Here is a 20,125-nt window from a genome sequence, read left to right on the forward strand (position 1 = left end):
AAAAGATACCATAGTTACCTAGAGAAAAATTTTATCTAAAAATTGTAAGTTTAAAGCAAAATCTATGATGTACTATACTAAAATGATCACCAAATTATAAGAATTCCAGCAATGCAAATTATACCTCTGACCGGTAATTTGTATGAATTTCATGAGCTAAAACAAATATCTTCAGTTAATAAAAAAATAATAATTCTTCACAGGGTAACAGATGGTCGGTCGTCCTCCTCCCCCCCCACCCCCCACCAACCGGCCCCAAGGAGATGTGTGGGATAACCACTAAATTTTAATAAATAATACCTCAAACTAAAGTTAGGATAATATATGATATTGCTGATTCCTTAGACTAGGAATTAATTTGAATAAAATGTCATATATATTTTGAACAAAAAGATACCATAGTTACTCAGAGGAAAAATTTTATCTAAAAATTGTAAGTTTAAAGCAAAATATATGATGTTTATATTCAAATGACCAAATTATAAGAATTCCAGCAATGTAAATTATATTCTGGCCTGGTAATTTGTATGAATTTTATGAGCTAAAACAGGCAGTCAGCAGGGTGGCGGTGGGGCAAATCTAAAAAATAGTTGCCCGACACTCACCGCATATATGTGGAAAACTGCGTTAAGTGAAAGTTCAGCTTTGGCAAGGCAATCAAGCAGATATGAAAACGCAAGTTAGCAAACCCGCTAGGGCGTATAAAACTGTATATAATATATATAATAATATATATATATATATATATATATATATATATATATATATATATATATATATATATATATATATTTCATGTAAATCATAATGAAAACGTGATAAGATAATTAACATACGAAAAATGGAAACAACGTTGTTTCCTCTATTCCGCAGATTTTATCGATATATATATATATATATATATATATATATATATATATATATATATATATATATATATATATATATATATATATATATATATATATATATATATATATATATACACATACAGTGGTAGCGGAAAGTTTGGGCGCAAAATTACAGGCGCCCAAACTTTCCGCTATTATCAAAACATACGATAAATACCAATTTCCGCCCAAACCTTTCGCTATATTTCAATGCTAGGGTTTGTACCACTATTTAGGCGAGACAATACGCACCACATGGCAACTCTGATTAGTCGCTTCAGTGAGCACGTGGGTGCAGTGTGTAAACTTCTCTCACACGGACTAGTCGTTTTTTTGCGTTTTGTTCTGTGTTTGTGCCTCAATATCTCTGTAATGGGAAGTGGTACAGAGCTGGGAAGAGACACAATTGTTGCTATTATAACCCTCTATAAGGAGGGTTATAAGTGTAAAGATATAGCCACTCGTGTGGGAATAGGAGTGCGCCAAGTTCAAAAGTGGATCAAGAAATTTAGAGACGGCGGAGGTGAGGATATTCCTACCCCCAAGCCTCGCTCTGGTAGGCCAAGGAAAACACAAAATCATACTTCCAAGGTTATAAAGAGGCAGTTGGATAAAAATCCAATACTCACAGCTCGAAAACTGAAGGAAAATAACCCTGCACTGCTCCAGGACGTGTCTGTAGGATGTATTACTGATCATTTACTCAAAGATTTACAATATGGCAGTTGTTGTGCTAAAGTTCTTCCCCTCTTAAGTGCAAAAAATGTACGGGATTGCATTGCTTTTAGTAAGAAATATAAGGATTGGACCCTAGAAGACTGGGAACAAGTCTTGTGGAGTGATGAGTCAACGTTTGTGGTGTCGTCTGGCTGCAGGTCCAAGCGTGTCAGGCGTCCCAAAGGATCGGACCCAAATGACCTCCGCTACACAGCTAAAGTTGTAAAGCATGCTCCAAGTGTTATGGTGTGGGGATGCTTTGCATCTGGTGGAGTTGGCAATTTAGTATTTTTTGAAAAAAAATGAGTGTAAATCAGCACAGTTATTTCGAGTTATTGTGTGATAACCTGCCTGAAAGCTTTGAAAAGTGTAACGCTAGCTGGTTTATGCAAGATGGAGCTCCTGCTCACACAGCTCGATCTATTATCCAGTGGTTAGAGGACTGTGGTGTAGATTACTTCAAAAAGTGGCCTGGGAATTCACCAGACCTAAATCCCATAGAGCACGTGTGGCATATCATTAAAAAAGAGCTTCAGGATCGTGACGCTTCGACAGTAGCGAAGCTAAAAATAGAAATAAAGGATATTTGGGATAATATCATTCCCCAACACGTAGAAAAACTGGCAAGATGCATCCCACAACGTTTGGAGAAGGTCATCAAGCTTTGAGGAAAATCGCTTGGCAAATAAGGTACGTCATGAGCCCTTTAAATGTCTATTTAAATGTCACAATTGTTTACATTCGTCTTGCGCCCAAACTTTCCGCTACCACTGTATATACAGTGGGGTATGCTATAACGCATCTAATTGGTTCTAGAACCTTGTTCGTTATAGCATTCGTTCGTTATAGGATTAATCCGTTCCAGGCCCCCAAATACAACCACTTAACACTGAAAAATATAATATAAAATTGTAAAAATTGTAAAAAAGTGCATAAATATGCATCTAAACCCCTGAAATAAAGAATATCATTAATATTTGTAATAAAAAAACAATAAATTAGTAAAAAAAATAAAAATAAAAAAATTTTTAAATAATGTTCGTTGTAGGAGTTTCGTTCGTTATAGCATTCTCAATTTTATAGGTAAAACCGTTTGTTATAGGAATATTCGTAGTAGGATCCGTTCATTATAGCATACCCCACTGTGTGTATATATATATATATATATATATATATATATATATATATATATATATATATATATATATATATATATATATATATATATATATATATATATTTCATTAGCCCAATAAAGCATGGACTTCTACATACAATCAACACCTCAACCCCCATAGGATCCCATCGCACACAAGCCTATGACCAGTGACCGGAATGCTAACCGCTGCCACTAGGATACTAAAAGCAGTCCACATTTGTTATATTCACACAAAGCCTGTCCAACGAGCTTATGGCGCTGTGCAACTTTAATGGGACCACCCGTATCACTAGGTGGTCAGAGTAACGTTTACCAAATCCAGCTCAGCAAACACGAGGATCCATATATATTTCATTAGCCCAATAATCACGCTGAATTCTACATACAATCAACACCTCAACCCGCCAGGATTCAAATACACAGCACGCCTATGACTGTGACCGAACCGCTGGACCACTAGGATATAAAAGCAGTCCTAGACTTTGTTATATTTACACAAAGCCTGTTCTTCAGCATGGCGCCGTGGAACTCTAATAAACCACCGGATCACTTTAGGTGGTCAGAGTAACGCTTTACCAAATCCGGCTTCAAACACGAAGATCCATATATATTTCATTAGCCAATAAAGACGCGAATTTACATACAATCAACACCTCAACCCGCCAAGATTCGAACCCACGGCCACAACCCCACACCAAGCAAACTTGCTCCACGACGTTACGCGTGTGTGTGTGTGGTGCGGTGTGTGTGTGTGTGCGTGTGTATAAGTATGCACGTATGCTCGTCTATAACCCCCTTCTGTATATATAGAATGACCCCATTTTGACCAAGAAATTGTTAATTTATGATATTCCTGCTATAGGTCACCCAAGTTGAGGGTAAAGGAACAACAAAACCTTCAGAGCAACACTACGCCCTATAAACTTGTTTACCATTTATTATATATTGACACTTTACACTGAAACGCTGGTGTTTCAACAAAAATATTGTATATCTATCCTAAGTATTTATTCAAGTCAATTAGGAGGGACTATTAATGAAATACAATAGTTTTTAATTGAAAACCATTCAGCGATTACGGTAACATATTTTGAACGAAGAAAGCAAAAGTCATTGTTTTCATCACAATTTTATCCCACTTTCCACTGTAATCGTCGTCATTTTCAGCGAAAAATATTACATTTCCGTGAATGTATTATATCAAGCACAGCATGAATAGAATATCACTAATATAACAGTATTTTAACCGAAAACTAATAAAAAACGATTAACATAACTTGAACATCGGAAGGTTTGGTAAAAGTCTTTTGTTTTCATGTAGTTTATCAATTTACATTGAAATACATCACGTTTCAGCAAAACTACTACAGTTGTACCCACTTAACGCGGTCAATAGCCCAGAGGGTCCGTAAGTGAAATCCGATTAAGTGAACAACAGAACATATATGGGATTAATTCCAATAAAACCGGAACCCCCAAACTCCACTTTTTGAAGGCACATACCTATGTTGTAGTAAAATAACATCTTAATTTTATGATGGTACATGCACACAATTAATACTTAAGAGAAATAAATACAGTCGCCAAGTTAATGTCCATTCAAATAATGGACTCAACTCCTCCCCTCTCACACTACACTGCCGGCTCTTCCCTCTCTGAGAAATTTTTGGGAAAACCACTAAATTTTAATAAATAATACCTCAAACTAAAAGTTAGGATAATACAATTGACATTGCTGGATTCCTTGTAAGACCAGGAATATTTTGAATATAAATGTCATATTTTGCACAAAAGATAACATAGTTACCTAGAGAAAAAATTTTATCTAAAATTTATGTTAATGCAAAATATATGATGTTTATATTCAAAATGATCACCAATTATAAGAATTCCTGCAATGTAAATTTTCTGACGGGTAATTTGTATGAATTTTATGAGCTAAAACAAATATCTTCAGTTAATAAAAAAAAATAATCTTCCGACACTATCTGTCAATCAAGTACCCCACCTTGCCTCCCCCCTCTTCCAACCGCGCGGTCAGTCCCAACCCTCCCCCACCCCCACCAATCCTCCCTTCCAGAGTTTTTAACATTTAGTATTAAATAATACCTCAGATTAAGTTTGGATAATATAATTGACATTGCTGGATTCCTTGTAAGACCAGGAATATTTTGAATAAATGTCATATATTTTTGCCAAAAGATAACATAGTTAATTTGAAAAAATTTTTATCTAAAATTTGTATGTCTAATGCAAAATATGATGTTTATATTGAAAATGATCACCAAATTAGAATTCCAGCAATGTAAAATATATTCTGACGAGCAATAAGGTATGAATTTTATGAGCTAAACAGGCAGTCAGGCAGGGTGGCGGGTGGGGAGCAAATCTAAAATAGCGTCTCGAGCCGGACACTCACGCGTATATGTGGAAAAAATCCGGTTAAGTGAAAGTTCAGCTCTGGCGAGAGCACGGCGTATGATAAAACGCGTTAAGTGAAAACCAGCGTTAGGCGAGAATATCTGTATTTATTTCTGACAATGAAATGTAATATTTTTGCTGAAATAGCGTACGTATTACTGTATAGTGGAAAGTGGGATAAAATCATGACAAAAACAATGACTTTCGCTTTCTTCGTTGAAAGATGTTACGTAGTCGCCTTTTCGAATTTTTCAGTTAAAACCTTTATTATTACAATATCTTCATCCTAATTCACTTGTGATCTAACAGTTTTTAACTGAAAATGATTAAAACACGTTGCCAATCAAGCTGATCTGGCAGAGCCGGCGTAGGCTTTGTGTTTTGCATCGGCCCTTCTTAAGCAGCAATTTTTTAAATACGTCTTGTCAGTGTGTTACGGTATATTTTATTTTCTTGCTTCTTATTTTCCAGAAATATGACAGGTTTGTATATACAGTATTACCCTTCGCGGTTCATAACAGCGTTTTATCATAAACTATTTCATGATAATATTTCTTTCCCTGCCTGACTGCCTGTTTTTAGCTCATAAAATTCATACAAATTACTGACCAGAATATAATTTACATTGCTGGAATTCTTATAATTTGGTGATCATTTTGAATATAAACATCATATATTTGCATTAGACATAAATTTAGATAAAAATTTTTCTCAGATAACTATGTTATCTTTTGTGCAAAATATATGACATTTATATTAAAATATTCCTGATCTTACAAGGAATCAGCAATGTCAATTATATTATCCTAACTTTAGTTTGAGTTTATTTATTAAAATTTAGTGGTTATCCCCTCTCCCTTGGGACGGTTGGTGGGGGTGGGGGAGAGGAGGACCGACCGACCATCTGTTACCCGTGAAAAATTATTTTTTTATTAACTGAAAGATATTTTAGCTCATAAATTCATACAAATTACCGGTCTGAATATAATTTACATTGCTGGAATTCTTATAATTTGATGATCATTTTGAATAAACATCATATATTTTGCATTAGACATACAAATTTTAGATAAAATTTTCTCAAATTAACTATGTTATCTTTTTATTACAAAATATATGACATTTATATTCAAAATATTCCCTGGTGAGAATCACGTAATGTCAATTATATTATCCTAACTTTAATCTGAGGATTATTATTTAATACTAAATGTTAAAACCCTGGAAGGAGGATTGGTGGGGGTGGGGGGTTGGGACCCCGGCAGGTTGGAAGAGGTGGGGTATTCTTTGATTGAGGATATAGTAAGTGAAGATTATTTTTTTATTAACTGAAGAATATTGTTTCAGCTCATAAAATTCATACAAATCCGGTCAGAATATAATTTACATTGCTGAATTCTTATAATTTGGTGATCATTTTGAATATAAACATCATATATTTTGCATTAAACATACAAATTTTAGATAAAATTTTTCTCTAGGTAACTATGTTATCTTTTGTGCAAAATATATGACATTTATATTCAAAATATTCCTAGTCTTACAAGGAATCCAGCAATGTCAATTGTATTATCCTAACTTTAGTTTGAGGTATTATTTAAATTTAGTGGTTTTCCCCAAAATTTCTCTGAGGAAAAAGCCGGCAGTGTAGTGTGAGGAGTTGAGTCCATTATTTGAATGGACATTAACTGGCGACTGTATTTCTCTATTTCTCTTAAGTATTAATTGTGTGCATGTACCATCATAAAATTAAGATGTTATTTTTACTACAACATAGGTATGTGCCTTCAAAAAGTGGAGTTTGGGGTTGGGGCGGTTTCTATTGGAATTAATCATATGTTCTGTTGTTCATAACCGGGACCCTCTGGGTTCAATTGACCGCGTTAAGTGACTCAACTGTAATACAATGTTACGGTACTTTTAATTTACAAGTATTCATTTTTAAAAATATAGAAGACACCAAACAAATACCAGTACTACGGTTATTTGCGTGACTCTCCCGCCAAACAAGACCAAACAGCTGGTACTCTCTCCCTCAGCCCTACCAAAAATAGCCCAACCACATCTTTCTTAATTATTCTCTTCCAATTTCTCACTTTAACTGGTATTTTTTACTTCATATTGCCTACATCAGATAAACTACAGTAATTGAGGTTAGACACTTATAAATTTGATTACCGGGTCCTGGCAGGTGCCGTTAGAACCACCTGACCCTACCAACAGTGTTGCAAGTCAGACAGCATTTTTTTAATCATCCATGTGCACGAGAAAGGATGGATGGATGAAGGCGGCATACAAATATGGCTTAAAAAAGTCTGAACTTTAGACCAGGGGGACTGCGCAAAGAAAAAAGTCTTCTTGTGTGGGATATGTTTTGGTCACATCTTGTTGACAGTGTTACTGCTGGGATTAGGAAGGAAAACACTGATACAGCTGTGATTCCTGGTGGATTAACAAGTCTTGTCCAACCACTGGATGTTTCCATAAACAAACCATTTAAAGATGCGGTAAGAGTGAAGTGGAACAACTGGATGATAGAAGGCGATAGGACATACACAAAGGGAGGCAACATCCAAGCTCCATCACTAGCAACATTATGTGAATGGATTGTAGAGGCCTGGGATGCAATCAGACCAGAAATTGTGGTGAAATCTTTTAAGAAATGTGGGATTTCGAATGCTCTTGATGGAACAGAAGACGACTTGTTGTGGGATTATGAGGCTAATGAGAGCGTGAATGAGGATGAAGATATTGATGATCCTATGGCTGATGATGGTGTTGATCCATATGACGATGCTGTTCAAGGAGAGGACTGGGAGGAGCTGTTTGGTGCTGCAGATGATGACAAGGAAAATGATTTTGATGGATTTTAATGAAAATATTCAGAAATATGGTATCGTAGTATTTATTCAAGTCAATTAGGATAGAATATTATTGTAATTCAACAGTTTTTAACTGAAAACCATTCGAAAAACGATTACGGCAAAATCTTTTGAACGACGAAAGAAAGTGAAAGTCATTGTTTTCGTCACAATTTTATCCCACTTTCCACTGTAATACGTACGTCTTTTCAGCAAAAATATTACATTTCCATATTTATTTCTGAGAATATATTCATTCAGGCACAGTTAAGGTAAAATATACTTGTGATGTAATATTTTAATGAAAATATTTATAAATAAGGTATTGTATTTTTCTTTTGTTTCAAATTTAATTAACAAAGATTGATGTTTCAAATTTAATTAAAAAAAATTTATGTATCTATAAATAAACTTTTAAAAATGAATACTTTATGTTTTACATACTCCTGTGCATACCATACCATGCATTTGGCTACTTTGGGCTTGCTATGATGACGCAAGAGATCTGCCCTGGCAACTGTACCGACACTCACAGCGGGCGGTGCGTTGGTGCATCGTTTCCATTGTTTACTGGTAGTTACTGGTAAATTTTTTTCAACCTAACGAAACTATTACCCGTATAGAGGTCGACCCCCAACTTTTTGCCCAAAAATTTGGTCTTAAGAACTCGTGCTATACACGGGTATATATATATATATATATATATATATATATATATATATATATATATATATATATATATATATATATATATATATATATATATATATATATATATATATATATATATATATATATATATATATATATATATATATATATATATATATATATATATATATATATATATATATATATATATATATATATATATATATATATATATATATATATATATATATATATATATATATATATATATATATATATATATATATATATATATATATATATATATATATATATATATATATATATAATTATAGAGGAACATGCGTTTGAGGTGGTGCCAAGACAGAAATGTTTTAATTACGCGGTAAATTTCATCATTTACGCGGGAAGCGGCACCGGAAGGGTGAGCACAATGTTGCCCAGTCATCAAAACATTACCGACTTCTTCACCCGCCACCCACCACAGCCGGCCCAAGTCAGTGATAGTGAGGATATGGACTTTGAGGGGTTTAACAAAGCGGCCCTGCAAGCCTCTGTGGTGGATAGTGGTACAGGTGATACAAGTGATACAGGTGAGGGCCAATAATCTGCCCTCTGCCTCAGAACCAACCCCCCATACCCATGTGCCCAGCCATCTTTTCTACTAACGTAAGTGTTAAAAAACCTAATATTATTGATATTTCTGAATCACTCCTAGAGAGGCAGTGGCCGTCATCTTGGCCCAGTTCGTTGCTCTAGATAACCACTCCAAATTATCCCTGGAAGAAACATCTAGGTATAATATGGGGTTCATATAAACACAAATTTGTCTCCAAAAATGAAAATTGTTCTTTTATCTTTTTGAAGCTTCTTCTTACTAATAATACAGAATGTGGGTGGAGCTGAGAGAGTAATTGGAAGTCCTACATATAATGATGGCAACTGGGACACCATACCAACGGGTAATGACGGCTAACTCACACAAGTGATGATGATAATGAAGATGAACACTGAACACCCTCCTTAGAGCCACACAAAATAGAACTGCCATACAGAAGCTCAGAAACACTCTCTTCTTTACTTTGAGATCTTCCTCCCCCAGATGGTGACTTAACTCCTTGGGAGAAACGTTTCCTCTCAAAACATTCGCCCAATTGTCCAAGACTGATATGGTTCACAGCTGGAGCAAGGAACATTACTCTAAGACCGAGCACTTGGCTCTCCCTCCGAGCCTGAATAAGGTGGGCTGACTAACACCACACTGTACACCCCTATGGTCTGCGAGGACTTTGTTATCAGACTCACCATTTGTCAGGGGCTCACCCAGGGGGGTTTCCTGGTTGCCCAGAACTTCCCCTGCAGCCAGGAACCTGACCTCACCCTAGTAATGAACACATTAAAGAGGACCTGGTGCACTTTGTGGAGTGTGATAATGGAGTAACTGGCAGAATTTTACCAGAGAAAATGACAGAGCTGGCACCATGGCTGGCAGCAACAAGGGGACAGTAGCTATCATTAAGGAGACCAACCCCTTGGCCCTCTGCTCATCACATGCCCTCAACCTGGCTGTTGTTAAGTCCATCCAGATCACCAGTATCAGGAACATGATGGACAGGATCTCAACCTGTATCATGGAAACACAAGCTTGAAGAACCTGTATTTTACACGTTGGGTGCCACACTTAGATGCCCTAGAAACCTTTGTGGAGTTACAACCCTCGGTGGTGGCCTGCGCGGAGGGTGGTCCTGGCAGCTGGTCCAGACTCACTTAGGCGCTGCTGCTCACCACCACAAACTTCATTGTTTCCCTGGTCATCACAAACAATGAACCATCCTACCTAAAAGGTGTGACCACTAGCCTTCAAGCAGAGGCCAAGGATATAGTTGAGGCCAGCAGAGAAGTAAACTGTGTGAAAACAGCACTACAAGATGTCTGAAACAACATGGATGATCACTACACTGAATGGTTTCTTCAGGCATAACAAATGTGTGAGGCTGTAGGTGTTAAACCTTCCATGCCCAGACTCTGCAAACACCAACGACACTGAGACAACACGTCAGCTGATGGACCAGACCAATACTACAGAACAGTGGCCATTCCACTCCTAGACCATCTCCTGACAGAGCTGGAGATGAGGTTTACCCCCCTGCACCAGAAGACCCTCCAAGGACTCGACATCATCCCATCCACCTTAGTAACTCTGACCACCAGCAGAAGAAAACAAGAGCTGGTTGACCTCTACTGGGAGGACCTGCCATCTTCTGGTAGCATCAAGAGTGAGGTACACACCTGGCATGTCAGGTGGGAGAAAAAAGCCAAAGAAGAGGGCCTCACCAACTACACTGATCACCACCCTCTCTCAGACACCAGGTTCCTTGTTCCCCAATGTGAGGTCCCTGCTCATTATCCTGTACACCCAGCCAGTAACAACATGCTCTGCTCAAACATCTTTAAGTGAACTGAAAATAATAAAAACACCAATCACAACAACAATGAGCAAAGAGAAACTGACAGGCCTGAACACTACTGCACTTGAACCAAGATATTCCAGTGGACATAAACCAACCAATTGACAATTACAAAGAAAAATCCCAGGAGAATGAAATGTGCAAATATACTGTACTGAAAAGTATGGTAGACTCTGCTGCCATATGGCATCACCAAAACTGTGACCAAGTCCCAGGTTGATGAGCTGACTTTCTGCCTCATTTGCACACAATTGCAGGGTCTCAATTATTGCTCTTACTCTGATAACACAACATACATACAATATCTCTTTTATTTTTTATTTATTTATGATCTTTCATTATTATTATTAATTATATTTTTAAATATATTTTAAATATATTATTATATTTTTGCCATGATGTTCAGGGATCCATACTCCTAATTTTTCCACAATTCAAACAGTGGTTTTGTCATCAAAAATTAAAATAAGGCAAGTTTAGCTGTAATAAAAAACCTTCATCCTGGGTGAGGTAACATGTGTGTTGGTTCACGTCTATCACTACAGTGGGTGAGGTAACATGTGTGTTGGTTCAGGTGTATCACTACACTGGGTGAGGTAACGTGTGTTGGTTCATGTGTATCACTACACTGGGTGAGGTAACATGTGTGTTGGTTCATGTGTATCACTACACTGGGTGAGGTAACATGTGTGTTGGTTCATGTGTATCACTACACTGGGTGAGGTAACATGTGTGTTGGTTCATGTGTATCACTACACTGGGTGAGGTAACATGTGTGTTGGTTCATGTGTATCACTACACTGGGTGAGGTGTCTGTTGGTTCATGTGTATCACTACACTGGGTGAGGTAACATGTGTGTTGGTTCATGTGTATCACTACACTGGGTGAGGTAACATGTGTGTTGGTTCATGTGTATCACTACACTGGGTGACGTAACATGTCTGTTGGTTCATGTGTATCACTACACTGGGTGAGGTAACACGTCTGTTGGTTCATGTGTATCACTACACTGGGTGAGGTAACATGTGTGTTGGTTCAGGCGTATCACTACACTGGGTGAGGTAACATGTGTGTTGGTTCATGTGTATAACTACACTGGGTGACGTAACATGTGTGTTGGTTCATGTGTATCACTACACTGGGTGAGGTAACATGTGTGTTGGTTCATGTGTATCACTACACTGGGTGAGGTAACATGTGTGTTGGTTCATGTGTATCACTACACTAGGTGAGGTAACATGTGTGTTGGTTCATGTGTATCACTACACTGGGTGACGTAACATGTCTGTTGGTTCATGTGTATCACTACACTGGGTGAGGTAACATGTGTGTTGGTTCATGTGTATCACTACACTGGGTGAGGTAACATGTGTGTTGGTTCATGTGTATCACTACACTGGGTGAGGTAACGTGTGTTGGTTCATGTGTATCACTACACTGGGTGAGGTAACATGTCTGTTGGTTCATGTGTATCACTACACTGGGTGAGGTAACATGTGTGTGTTCATGTGTATCACCACACTGGGTGAGTAACATGTGTGTTGGTTCATGTGTATCACCACACTGGGTGAGGTAACATGTGTTGGTTCATGTATCACTACACTGGGTGAGGTAACATGTGTGTTGGCTCATGTGTATCACCACACTGGGTGAGGTAACATGTCTGTTGGTTCATGTGTATCACTACACTGGGTGAGGTAACACGTCTGTTGGTTCATGTGTATCACTACACTGGGTGAGGTAACATGTGTGTGTTGGCTCATGTGTATCACTACACTGGGTGGTAACATGTGTGTTGGTTCATGTGTATCACTACACTGGGTGAGGTAACGTCTGTTGGTTCATGTGTATCACCACACTGGGTGGCGTAACATGTCTGTTAGTTTATGTGTTTCACCACACTGGGTGAGGTAACATGTGTGTTGGTTCATGTGTATCACTACACTAGGTGAGGTAACATGTGTGTTGGTTCATGTGTATCACTACACTGGGTGACGTAACATGTCTGTTGGTTCATGTGTATCACTACACTGGGTGAGGTAACATGTGTGTTGGTTCATGTGTATCACTACACTGGGTGAGTAACATGTGTGTTGGTTCATGTGTATCACTACACTGGGTGACGTAACATGTGTGTTGGTTCATGTGTATCACTACACTGGGTGAGGTAACATGTCTGTTGGTTCATGTGTATCACTACACTGGGTGACGTAACATGTGTGTTGGTTCAGGTGTATCACTACACTGGGTGAGGTAACATGTCTGTTGGTTCATGTGTATCACTACACTGGGTGAGGTAACATGTGTGTTGGTTCATGTGTATCACTACACTGGGTGAGGTAACATGTGTGTTGGTTCATGTGTATCACTACACTGGGTGACATAACATGTCTGTTGGTTCATGTGTTTTACCACACAAAGAAAAAATAATATATTATCATAGTTTACAGAAAAAATATATAAATTTAGTGTTGTTGTTATGAGTGAGCATGAAAGAGCAGCCTTGGTGTGCAGGCAGCAGCAGTCTTTACATAATAAGAGAAGTGCCACAAATCAACCACTAGTTTCTCTTTATTAATGACGTAAGAAATAACCTTTCTTTACATAATGTGTTGTGTTAGGTGGCTGGATGACCCAAGAGACACTACTGTTACCATATTGGTGCCCTCAGTCTTCTGGGGTTAACCTTCACCATGTAAGACATATGCTCATCACCCGACTCACCTGAGGAACTGGTCAGACGTGGTGCCACAGTGCATGAAGGCGTTGGCTATGACCGTTGCTGTGTGACAGACGGACGCTCGCACGGCCTCCTTACTGTGTCTCAGTATCAACATGTCAGTGTGGTTGTTGGCTATGAGGAACTGTAGATGCTGCTCGATGGTCATCTCCCCACTCAGGATCCTGGCCAGCTTCTCTACCCTATTTTGATGTGTCTTCTCCAGCTCTGTCTGTAGAGATAATTATTGGGTTAAACTCATAGTCAGTATATTTGTAAAAAAAAAAAAAAAGAACAAAGTTAACAATGTCTCCAATTAGTGTGTAACAACGGCAAGATCCTCCCTCACTTCCCGGGTGACCCCAGCACAAACCACCGTCGTTAGTTTGACGGGTTGTTGTACGGCGAGGGAGCAGAGTTGTCTGGTCACTGTACCAGGAAAGGGTGGCTGCCCAGAAGTAACATAGACGACTGCTGTATACATGACGACACCCCACTTCTTCACCTTCGACGGTCGCCGGTACGATTGGCCCGGCTACTGTAACTACTCCGTGGCTCAGACCGACATGACTCATGACCCCGAGGCTGGTGTCTTCGGTGACTTGGGAGCGCGTTTTGGAGGACCTTCCTGCCTCGGACGCACCACTTTTGAGGACGATAAACACACCGTGATATCATTGGGCTCCAGCGTGTTCAACCTACTGGTGAATGGTGATCTCTACATGGTGCCTGTTATTGGGGGTGGAACAAATGTGGTGTTCATCCAAAGTTCACTCCGTTCTGGCGCGGCGTAACGGCCAGTGTACTATGTTACTAGGCTCCTCCAAGCTTGTGGTGCAGCACTGCCACCATCGTCTGGACGTGTGGGCTCACCCCACACACGCAGACAACCCGGACGGTCTGTGTGGACACTTCACCTTCTACGATGCCGATGACTTCACTAGCAGGCAGGGCGACGTACACCCGCCCGGGTGCTTTCTGTCCACTTAACCCCATTCCCAGAGGACGCAGGACCAGAACGACCACAGGCGTCGGCAAGACAAGGGTCGTCAACCTCCCAGAGTCGATCGTCTGTGCCGAGCAAATGAGCGGCAGCTGGCCAGATACAGGAGTATGTGTGAAGAGTACTTGAGGTCCATCATTGACAAGAACACTAGGGCTCATCATGGCACTAAGGCACTTTGAGATTTATATATACAGTATCCTGCTAAACACCCTGTAAAGGTGTTCACTGATCATAATCCATTGACTTTTCTTGAGCAAATGAGTAATAAGAATCAAAGAATTTTAAGGTGGAGTCTGGAGTTGAAAAGATATAGCCTTGATATCCACCACATCAAAGGTAAAAGAAAATGTATTGGCAGACACTTTGTCCAGAGGCCGATATTGATTGTCTCGACATTTGTCAACTTAATATTGCAGAATTAGACTAAAGTTGGCAATTTTGGGGTATGTTATAATCTCCATATTTCACAATGTGTTTTAGAAGTTTACTAATATAATCTTATTCACCCAATAGAGTGTTGGTGAAGGATATTTGGTAATTATGTTTTATGGTGATTTATTTTATCAGTTATATTGTTTGTATAAACCAGTGACATGTACAGATTCTATACTGAACCCATCTCTTGTTAAAAAAAAGATGTCTAATGACACCTTTTTTTTCTTAAACAAGGGAGGTATTACGAAGCTCGAGGACCAGACCGGTACCCGACCATCGACCCGTGTTTGGCCGCTGCACGACCGCCGCTCCACCCCTGTTACTTGATCTCCCGACTCGATGTTCCGGATCTCGAGTCATGGATCAGGGATACATTGAATGGCCCATATCTTGGGCTCATGGTTAGGCTCTCCGGAGCTCCGTATCTGTGTTGTTCAGATCTCGAACGGAGTTGTGCAGTGCACCAGGGAGGAGGGCAGAGCATTCCAGGACGGACAAGGGTGTGGAGCTGGTGGTCGCTGGTCGGTGGAGCTGGTGGTCGGTGGAGCTGGTGGTCGCTGGTCGGTGGAGCTGGTGGTCGCTGGTCGGTGGAGCTGGTGGTCGGTGGAGCTGGTGGTCGCTGGTCGGTGGAGCTGGTGTCGCTGGTTGGTGGAGCTGGTGGTGGCTGGTGGGGGTGGAGCTGGTGGTGGCTGGTTGGTGGAGCTGGTGGTCGCTGGTTGGTGGAGCTGGTGGTGAGCGGTGGAGCTGGTGGTCGCTGGTCGGTGGAGCTGGTGGTCGCTGGTCGGTGGAGCTGGTGGTCGCTGGTTGGTGGAGCTGGTGGTCGCTGGTCGGTGGAGCTGGTGGTCGCTGGTTGGTGGAGCTGGTGGTCGCTGGTCGGTGGAGCCGGTTGTGGTTGATAGCAAATTGTGTTACTCTGGCTTAGAATGTAATGTAAGTTTGTAATGTTTATGTACATTTCTATGTGGTAGGATTAGGGTGATTGTAAGAGTATTGTTTTATATTTATGTAACTGTTGTATGAGTGTGGCGATTGTTAATGTTTGATTATTGCTGATTGAAGGTGTTTCTTGTTAATATATTGAGCATTCCAACATTGTGTTTGCTACTCCTCTCCTATAGTGATGTAGAATACCTGAGTAAGACTGAATAGTGCAGCAGCAATAGGCTAAACACGAGGTGAAATGCAAGTAAACAAAACGTTCGGGTCTGTGGGGGTCGGTTACCGCCCGGTTCCTGGTAAGATGTCCAGCTCAGGAACAACTACATTACACATTATTTGACCCATGGCCATAACATAAGTAGTATACACTACACAGTATTTGACCCATGACCATAACATAAGCAGTATACAGTCTGTGCGGAAAGTTAGTTAGTTCTGCTAAGAGAAAAATGCATATTTACTATTATGTTATATAAATAAAGTCAAGTAACAGTTGCCACTTCAATTAATACTTTGTTATGTTCCCTTTGTGCTTCAGGCAGTCCTTTAGCAAGGTTTTGCAAGAGATCAGGTGGCAAGTTAGCCCAGATATCCTTGATAGCTGCCTGTAGCTTCAGGATTGATGATGTGTCAGTGTCGCACAAATGATGCTTAACATGGACCACAAATTTTCTATTGGGTTGAGATCTGGGCTACTGCCAGGCCGGTCATTAAAGAAAGGTACCTCACAGTCTTTGAGCCACTGTAAGGAGACGTGACTCAGAAGACGGGGGGTTTCTCTCTTTCACTTCACGTGCTGTGAGAGGGGGATTGGACCTAACTTGGCGTTTAATAACCTCAAGTGTCCATGGAGACAATAATTTAGGCTTACCAGATTTGGGTAGGGGAGCTGGCAACACGTCCTCTCCAAGTTCACGGTAACGCTTCACAAGTTTCTGCACAACCCCACACCAGTCTGAGCAGAAATATCTCAGTTCATGGTTTGCTTTGTACAATGCAATCACTGCTGCAATATCCTCCCTTGTAGTAACCCTCCTGGACATCTCTGATGGCCACTATGTCGGGGTAATGCACCGTAAAAGAGGCAAAAAATGGCCCCATGGCGAGGGAACCCACAGAGTTAACCTTCGCCTCACGATTGCCAGAGGCGCACCGAGAGTAAGCCGTGATGTGTGCTCAGTTGCCAACCAACCAAGCATACTAACATCTCGCATCCCAGGACAGCCTTCACAACATATGAACTGTACACTACACCTTTAACCTTGACAATAGTTATGTCCTTCTTACTCTAATATAAGGTTAGTGTATAAAGGAGGGGGTTAGATGGCTAATGTGGCCGGCCCACCTGGGGTCCGGGGAAACACTTGGTCAGGATGTTTTTACCACATTTGCCTTAATTTCTCACATTGTTACTCATTTTGTCAGCGCCTAATAGTTAAAATATACAGTACCCAAACTCAAACACTTATGTTTATTGCAACAATATTTTTCATTCACAGTCTTAATAATTCCTTTAAAAAAATTAGTTGTTACTAAACTTTAATTTGTTTAATATTTGTAATTGTGCACCTTTATTGAGAGAAGATAGACTAAAAGCTAAGACTTTTTAGCACTGTATTGTGTGAGAATTCAAAATTTAATACTCACCATCAACTGGGGTTTCAATAACACCTGTAAAACTTAAACAAGAAAAATAAACTTGACCCATGATAAATACAAACAAAATAGTTAGCTTTATTTCACATGTAATATTAACTCATTGTCACTTGTGTTAGTACAAGACATACTAGTACTGTACTGTACCAGGTCATCCAGTGTTGTGTTAGTACAAGACATACTGTACTGTACTGTACCAGGTCATCCAGTGTTGTGTTAGTACAAGACATACTGTACTGTACTGTACCAGGTCATCCAGTGTTGTGTTAGTACAAGACATACTAGTACTGTACTGTACCAGGTCATCCAGTGTTGTGTTAGTACAAGACATACTAGTACTGTACTGTACCAGGTGATCCAGTGTTGTGTTAGTACAAGACATACTAGTACTGCACTGTACCAGGTCATCCAGTGTAGTGTTAGTACAAGACATACTAGTACTGTACTGTACCACGTCATCCAGTGTTGTGTTAGTACAAGACATACTAGTACTGTACTGTACCAGGTCATCCAGTGTTGTGTTAGTACAAGACATACTAGTACTGTACTGTACCAGGTCATCCAGTCTTGTATTAGTACAAGACATACTAGTACTGTACTGTACCAGGTCATCCAGTGTTGTGTTAGTACAAGACATACTAGTACTGTACTGTACCAGGTCATCCAGTGCTGTGCTAGTACAAGACATACTGTACTGTACTGTACCAGGTCATCCAGTCTTGTATTAGTACAAGACATACTAGTACTGTACCAAGTCATCCAGTGTTGTGTTAGTACAAGACATACTAGTACTGTACTGCAGGTCATCCAGTCTTGTATTAGTACAAGACATACTAGTACTATACTAGGTCATCAATGTTGTGTTAGTACAAGACATACTAGTACTGTACTGTACCAGGTCATCCAGTGTTGTGTTAGTACAAGACATACTGTACTGTACTGTACCAGGTCATCAGTGTTGTGTTAGTACAAGACATACTAGTACTGTACCGTACCAGGTCATCCCAGTGCTGTGTTAGTACAAGACATACTGTACTGTACTGTACCAGGTCATCCAGTGTTGTGTTAGTACAAGACATACTAGTACTATGCCGTACCAGGTCATCCAGTGTTGTGTTAGTACAAGACATACTAGTACTGTACTGTACCAGGTCATCCAGTGTTGTGTTAGTACAAGACATACTAGTACTGTACTGTACCAGTCATCAGTGTTGTGTTAGTACAAGACATACTGTACTGTACCAGGTCATCCAGTGTTGTGTTAGTACAAGACATACTAGTACTGTACCGTACCAGGTCATCCAGTCTTGTGTTAGTACAAGACATACTAGTACTGTACTGTACCAGGTCATCCAGTGTTGTGTTAGTACAAGACATACTAGTACTGTACTGTACCGTACCAGGTCATCCAGTGTTGTGCTAGTACAAGACATACTGTACTGTACTGTACCAGGTCATCCAGTCTTGTATTAGTACAAGACATACTAGTACTGTACCAAGTCATCCAGTGTTGTGTTAGTACAAGACATACTAGTACTGTACTGTACCAGGTCATCCAGTGTTGTGTTAGCACAAGACATACTAGTACTGTACTGTACCAGGTCATCCAGTCTTGTATTAGTACAAGACATACTAGTACTGTACTGTACCGTACCAGGTCATCCAGTCTTGTATTAGTACAAGACATACTAGTACTGTACTGTACCAGGTCATCCACTGTTGTGTTAGCACAAGACATACTAGTACTGTACTGTACCGTACCAGGTCATCCAGTCTTGTATTAGTACAAGACATACTAGTACTGTACTGTACCGTACCAGGTCATCAAGTGTTGTGTTAGTACAAGACATACTAGTACTGTACTGTACCAGGTCATCCAGTGTTGTGTTAGCACAAGACATACTAGTACTGTACTGTACCGTACCAGGTCATCCAGTCTTGTATTAGTACAAGACATACTAGTACTGTACTGTACCGTACCAGGTCATCCAGTGTTGTGTTAGTACAAGACACACTAGTACTGTACTGTACCAGGTCATCCAGTGTTGTGTTAGTACAAGACATACTGTACTGTACTGTACCAGGTCATCCAGTGTTGTGTTAGTACAAGACATACTAGTACTGCACTGTACCAGGTCATCTAGTGTTGTGTTAGTACAAGACATACTAGTACTGTACTATACCAGGTCATCCAGTGTTGTG

The 20,125-nt window shown here is 39.7% G+C and overlaps 1 protein-coding gene across 1 annotated transcript in view; it reads right to left on the bottom strand.

Annotated features, from left to right (window-relative positions):
• The window catches only part of LOC121873598 (26S proteasome non-ATPase regulatory subunit 1-like), a 58,565-nt gene that overhangs the window by 24,980 nt on the left and 13,460 nt on the right, over window positions 1-20,125 (bottom strand). Inside the window, exons 6-7 of the mRNA XM_042377244.1 lie at window positions 13,893-14,119; window positions 9,400-9,478 (exon numbers count right to left, since the gene is read on the bottom strand). Of these exons, the coding sequence (XP_042233178.1) occupies window positions 9,400-9,478; window positions 13,893-14,119 (306 nt within the window). The remainder of the gene's footprint in view (window positions 1-9,399; window positions 9,479-13,892; window positions 14,120-20,125) is intronic.

The sequence above is a fragment of the Homarus americanus genome, unplaced genomic scaffold (assembly GCF_018991925.1).
Source record: "Homarus americanus isolate GMGI-L3 unplaced genomic scaffold, GMGI_Hamer_2.0 scaffold41640, whole genome shotgun sequence".
In the NCBI taxonomy this organism is placed as follows: Eukaryota; Metazoa; Arthropoda; class Malacostraca; order Decapoda; family Nephropidae; genus Homarus; species Homarus americanus.